Genomic DNA, 6,815 nt, shown 5'->3' on the forward strand with positions numbered 1-6,815 from the left:
ACCAAGCTGATAAAGCAGTCAAGAACTGTCTTATACTTCAACTTGAAACACCTGGGGCCTCATGTACAAAGACTTGCGTGGATTTCCTCCTAAAACATGGCGTACGCTCAAATCCAGAAAACGTCGTACGCGCAAAAATATTCAGATGTATGAAACTGCGTACTCATGAATCCAAGCACATTTCCTTCGTACATTCCAATCAACGCGGAAATGAGCGCACATGTTGGAGTAGCCGACTCCTCCATGTCCACTCCCACATTTGAATATGCAAATCATATTTAAATGAACCGTGCACCTAAAACGCCGATCTCTGCATGATCAGAAAAAAAGGAAAATGAGCAAGGTAATGAAGAAAAATATTTTTTTCTGAATCTGAAGTTGCTCAATGAAGTGGAGGCACGCAAGAAAATCCTCTTTGGCACGCTGTCCTATGGCATTAACAACACGCAAAAGAGGAGTGAATGAGACAGCGCGTGTGCGGCTGTCAATGCTGTGGAGACAGAATAGTGCGCACACGCTGAACTAAAAAAGAAGTGGTCAGACATTAAGGTGGACGTGAAGAGGAGGACAGCTGCCCACCGCCAAAGTGTGGCCCAAAAAAGGCAGAAGAACCGGCGCGGAGGGCCTCACCCCGTTCGAGGAGAGAATCGTTGCGATTGTGGGTGACGCTGCTCTTTCGGGTGATGGGAGGATGTGGCTGACTATGATCACCCCACAAGGTTAATATCATGTATTTTTTAGAACTCATAACAAATGTGTTCATACAGTAACCTACACTCAGCCCTGTGAGATAAAGTTCATGTCTAAATGTTTTATGTGTGGTATTTGTAATAAATCTTTTGAATTCAAATAGAAGCGCATCAGCATATCAAAGAGGATATCAAAAACTTTGACTCCTTTTTGTTTACTCAATTTATTATTTTAATCAGAATCAGAAGATACACAGGAGAGGACATGCACACTGACAAAAAAAAATCATGTTTTTTTTTTTTTTTTTTTTTAGGAGAAGAGGGGTAAATTGTCAATTTAAACGTTTTAGTCATGGGCCACCGATGTACATGTTCAAATTAAGTAAATTCAAAGGACTCTTTTTCAACGCATGTGCTGGAGTCACGAAGCAATTGTGAGGGCAATAGGCTGCATAAATGATCGCCTTGATCAATTAATAGGCGTCCTCACAAATATCTGGGTCATTAAATACACTGATTAACAAATGAATTATCAGTCCTAGCCTCAATTGCATTGTTGAAATCAAATGTTGCCGGGTGTGAATTGTTCATCAGTGCTAATTATTCATGTGTCTCTGGTGTGCAGATTTATGAGAACAGTTTCCCAGCATCACCTCTAAGTGTCGCCAAAGCACCAAAAGCTGCAGAAACGCGCGTACGCCAGCCATGCAGTTGGCGTGAGGCACCGCACATTTCCATGGTCATGTCACTCTTGATACATCTGAACTTTGGCGTGAAAAATAACGGACGCCACGTTTTTGTGCGTACGCACCTTTTGTACATGAGGCCCCTGAAGAGGCAAAGGAAGGTTCCTGCTTGTATAGAATTGACCTCTAATTTTCCAGTGACAGCTGATACTCTGAAACAACAAATACACATTCTGCTCCTCCAACTTAAAAAAAGAAACATTACTGTATAAAAACTCAAATAATATTAACCAGCAACAACATATGCATGCTGCATTCTTGAACTCATTGAAACAGAAAATGTTGAAAATGGAAATTTAGTTTGGTTTTACAGAGTGACAATGAAATGTGTGTTATATTGTGTTTTTGTCTCTTTGGTGAACAACTGGAACTGTACAATATTCTGAACTAAGATTCTGTTTTTCCCAGATCATCCTGGTGCCTATCGAGGTTGCCATTGAGGACATGCAGAAGAAGACGCAGGAGCTCGCTTTCGCCACGAACCAAGACCCGGCCGACTCCAAGATGCTGCAGATGGTGCTGCAGGGCTGCGTGGGCACCACAGTCAACCAGGTAACCTGACCCAACTCGTGCCATCACTGTCCATTGTGTTAGTAAAAGTGTCAAAAGGCCTGCATTTCTCTGGAAAGTAAATCCCCCTCTTCTCCATGTGGAGCTTAAAGTCTGGCTCTGGACATTCCTTCGCACATATGTAACCACCTCCTCTTCCCTCCCTCACATAGGGCCCCCTGGAGGTGGCGCAGGTCTTTCTCACTGACATTCCCGATGACCCGAAGCTCTTTCGCCATCACAACAAATTGCGGCTGTGCTTTAAAGACTTTGCGAAGAGGTGATGACACGCTTTGCGTCCCGTGTTATGTACCTTATAAAAGCAAACGCACACCAGTGGTTCATCTTCTACTATGCATGCAGGTGTGAGGATGCCCTGAGGAAGAACAAGACTCTGATTGGGCCCGATCAGAGGGAGTACCACAGAGAGCTGGAGAGGAACTACAATAAACTCAAAGAAGCGCTGGGTCCTCTCATCAACCGCAAGATCCCGCAGCTCTACAGGACCCTGCCAGCTACGGCTACACAAACACAGCGGTAACTTGAGACATTAAACACACACGCACACTGTCACGCCTCTGCACTGACACTCACACACAAAAAACAAGCTCACGGTGCTTTTCCAACACCATCAAACCGACACTCAAGTGTATCACACTCCAGGAAATGAAAACTCACATGATGCAACAATGTCACAAAAACTCAGAAGTAGTGCTGTAGCTTCTCTTTGACTTTTGGAAAGTACCACCATGTTTTTTGTGTTTATTTCTTCTGCTTTTATCATGTGTATTCAAGAAGAACATTGAGCAGTGCCTGTCAGACTGCGATACACCAACGCCGAGATTAAACTGCACATTTATGTTACGCTATCAAGGACAAAACGTTCATATCTCATACACTTTACTGCAGGCAGCACTTGACTGATGACGTGACGTTAATGCACTTAATCCTTGTCGGTCCCCTTCTAGTGGCTAAGCACAACAGCACCTAACAGCACCTACTTCTCTTCCCCACACCAGTCGCTAATGTACTTTACTGTAATTACACTATTTCCCCGTATTTACTCGACTGCAGAAAGTATCACGCATCCGTCAGGCGTCTGTGTTTACCAGACAGGAGGCCGTAACTTACACAATTAATTTGTATTGCCGTTTTATTCACTATTTTTATTCCACAAAATACTACTGCTGTATTTCCTCAAGTGTGAGAATCTAATAGACATCTTTGCCCCCAATTAATAAAAATGAAAACCACACTCAAATAAACACACCTCCCTTTTCTCATCAGGAAGAAAAGAGGGCCAAGTGTAATTATGTCAGTTCATAAACACTGTTGTTCATAGACAGACATTAAAGCGTTAACTGCTAGGCCTATTTGAACTTCATTACTAACTAAAACAGCAGTACCTACTACAGCACAAACAGTTTCAAAATAGATGATATTAAGTCATATTTAGCATTCCAGCACTCTTACACAATCGCTGCCACGATGTTCACAATCCGGGAACTCCATGACTTACTAGTTCACCTTCAGCTTTACAGATGCCATGTCTGCTCTGTAGACAGGGGGTGCGATGACGTAGGTCATTGCAGCCACGTCTGCCGTCTGTTTACAGTGCCGCGTTTTTATACAGTTGACAGTTGATTGTGACCCGGGCGTCTTGTTTAAGCGGAGGCCACAATTTGAGGAAATGGGGTATAGTGACGCCCTGCCAATTTGCAAATTCACCTATTCACGTTTTTCCCATGGAACCTATCCTCAGCTATTCGCTGAAAAATTCATCTTCGCAACATTTGCGTTTTTGTGTTCCTTCTTTTAAGTGTTTTGAGTTAGAAGCGTGGTCACAGGAGAAATTAAACTCGTAAGTCAAGGCACAACTTTATATTTATCTCAATTGAGGGAATAAGAGCCCCAATAGAGTAGAATAGTCATTTTCTTTTACATGTACACTGTTCTCTCGCTATATCGCAGTTCACCCTATTGCGGATTCAGTACATTGATTTTGAGTCTATGCTGTAATTCTGTAATTTCTTTGTGGTAAAATTAACTCTTTCTATCCTAAAACAAAAAAACTGTAAAAGAAAAAAACAATCATAACACATTTCAAGGAATAAAATGTGCATAGTGTACAGTACTACTGTGCATTATTGTATGTTAACGAATTTAAAAGGTTTCTAAAATATGTATAAATAATATATATATATATATTTTTTTTAAATGTGGTCAGTACTTCCCGGATTTGACCTCTTACGTGGGTGGTCCGGAACCTCAACCCAGAGATAAAGGAGGGTTTACAATATTTTGTTTTCATTGTATGGGGCAGATAGAAGAAAATGGTGGGGGTTTCACTGTATATTGTAGGGCATTTTGCAGAAATAAATGCTGCGTGCTTCCCGGTGTCTCTCTTTCAGGAACTCGTACAGTCGCTCCAGTCTCCGAAGAGTCGAGGGCTGAGGCCAATCTGATGACTTTGCAAACTGCCCCGCCAGACAGCAACTGTCATAGGCACACCCACTGTTGATATTTTACTACACACATACATATAGTCACCCTGTCTTGCTATTATCTCACACACACACACACACACACACACACACCCCTATGTCGTCGTCATCATCCTACACACACATAAATCACTCCTAGACTTCCCTCCTCGCCTCCACTCTCACACCTCAGCTGTTTATACTGGAAGGTTATCTGCACCGCAAACATCATTTTTTAGAGAGGCCCTCGGCGAGTGCAGCACCGTTCTCATGTCACATCGCATCAACATGCGCACCGGGACAAAAAGGAATGCGTAACGGGATGCTTCGGACAGAAAGTCTTGAAGAGGACTGATTTTTATCTTTGGATCTTGGCAAGTGTTTGAACTCCAGACTCGTTGGGTTTCATTTCCCCCCCTTTCTCATTATTTGCTTTGATTCGCCGCCTTGTTGAGACATTGTTGCGAAGCGCCGCTGGTGGCCAAAGACATTCAATTAAAACGTCCCCGGAAATTTTCTCTCGCTGTAAACTCGCCAAATAACTGACATTCCTCCGTCCTCGGCCCTATTGTAGGAGTTTAATATGTACTATAGATCGGAGGGTGAGTTTGTTTGAGGCGTCAGGTCCGCGGTCCGCCGAGATTAATGTCAAACGTCGGACCCCCCACTTTGGAAGGCACTGCACTCCCTCACCAAATATGTCCAAACTGTGACTTTGACCGTCTGCCTGCATCCGCTCAAGATGCGCTTTGTGATGTCACAGCACGTGGGCTACACTGAATGAACTCCTGAAGAAGCGTGATACTGTTCCTACTACTGTACCAATTATATTGCACTATTGTAAACTTACACTGTAGTAGTAATACTAGTGCATTTCTGATTCTATCAAGACCTGATTTTTTTTTTTTTTTTCTTTTTAACCTCTTCGATAAATGTTTTATTTATTTACATGGACTTTTTTTCTACTGCCTTCTATTAAATTACTTTTCCTACAAGTTCATGTCTTTATTGCTCATGAATTGTTAGCGAATTAGTTTGTTTTCTTTTGTTTACACTTGTATTTCAATTGTGGGCGTTTATAGTGCTAGTTTTATATTTTCCATACAGTTCTTTATTAGGTAGCCAAAACAAAAATTGTACAAAGGCTTTGGTGCAAGTATGCACATTTAATAGTATCTCTTAAGTAATGAAAAACAAGTAACATGAAAAACACTCTCCCCTTTTTTGTATTCCAAAAGAAAGATTCCATACGTGGTGTGGGGCATTCCTCTACATTGGAGAATAATTAGCTGAGTCTTCCACACAAACACTGGCTAGTGCGTCCTAACTAAGCCTTGTTGCATGAACTGATGAAGCCTCCTCAGATGAGAGGCAAAACATCTTTTAAAACAAAGAGAACAGTCCAGTTGCGATCCATTCAATGCCCTGAGAATGAAATGACCTGGATGAATGAATATTCACAGGCACACTCTTGTAAAGAAATAATCCTATGTGAGGGAAAAACAGGCATACTGTATCTCATTAATGCTAGTCCATCAGGGGTTTCTCCATAAAATGTAATTAATTTATGGGGGGAAAAGGTCAAAGGCCTTTGGAATGCGATTAATATACCAATTTCCCCGTTGAGAATGTGAATCTAACAACTGATGTTTTTATGTTATGAAGACAACACTAAACCGGGTTGGGGGTTTCATGTTTTCCTGTGTTTTCAGCGCCATAATCCAGCGAGATTAAAATCAAAACGACATGGCGCTTTTGCAACACGAGTAGAGGCACCGTTTAAAAATAAAATAAAATAACTTGTAATCTTATCATTTTAAATGGCAAATTTAAGCAATGGTAGTAGTTTCTGTCCTGTCAGTATGCCACACCCCTGACATAATTCCTTAAAATAACATTTAAAACATTCTTGAAGAATTCAGAGAGTCACGGTAGCCTCTTACTCATAGATTAAGGTGCTGATTGGGCCTTTCATTGAAATCCCAATCCTTGTGGATCCGGAAGATCATCATAAATGGTTTCTCCTCTAAATCCTGAGGTCCCTGGCACACCAATCAGTCTTTGAAGGAAGGCACCGCAGTTGTTACTGTTTTAAAAAAAAAAAAAAACATGTCTCCGTCTTAGAATGGAAAGATCATTGGTTTTCTCCTTAAACTGCAGGCCGCTTCTCGGGCTCCTTCCTGGTCGATTGAGGTCTGGGGATGTCATTGTGAGAGCTCTTGCTCCAGAGCGCCCCCTTTCTCGTGATTGAGGTGTGTACTGTATTCATGCCTTTGTTTCCTGACGTCTTAAAACTGCAACACCTTTCTCAACAGAACTTCATCAGACTTTGTCCAATTAGTTCAAGT

At 41.8% G+C, this 6,815-nt stretch overlaps 1 protein-coding gene across 1 annotated transcript in view; it reads left to right on the forward strand.

Moving 5' to 3' along the window:
• LOC133414372 (dedicator of cytokinesis protein 7-like) overlaps positions 1 to 5,462 on the forward strand; it is a 31,142-nt gene extending 25,680 nt beyond the window's left edge. The window contains 4 exon segments of the mRNA XM_061699665.1: positions 1,844 to 1,987; positions 2,158 to 2,264; positions 2,348 to 2,521; positions 4,396 to 5,462. Coding sequence (XP_061555649.1) covers positions 1,844 to 1,987; positions 2,158 to 2,264; positions 2,348 to 2,521; positions 4,396 to 4,438 — 468 coding nt within the window. The 3' untranslated portion in view covers positions 4,439 to 5,462.
• Positions 5,463 to 6,815: the final 1,353 nt, after the last annotated feature.

This window comes from Phycodurus eques, chromosome 16, assembly GCF_024500275.1.
Source record: "Phycodurus eques isolate BA_2022a chromosome 16, UOR_Pequ_1.1, whole genome shotgun sequence".
NCBI lineage: Eukaryota > Metazoa > Chordata > Actinopteri > Syngnathiformes > Syngnathidae > Phycodurus > Phycodurus eques.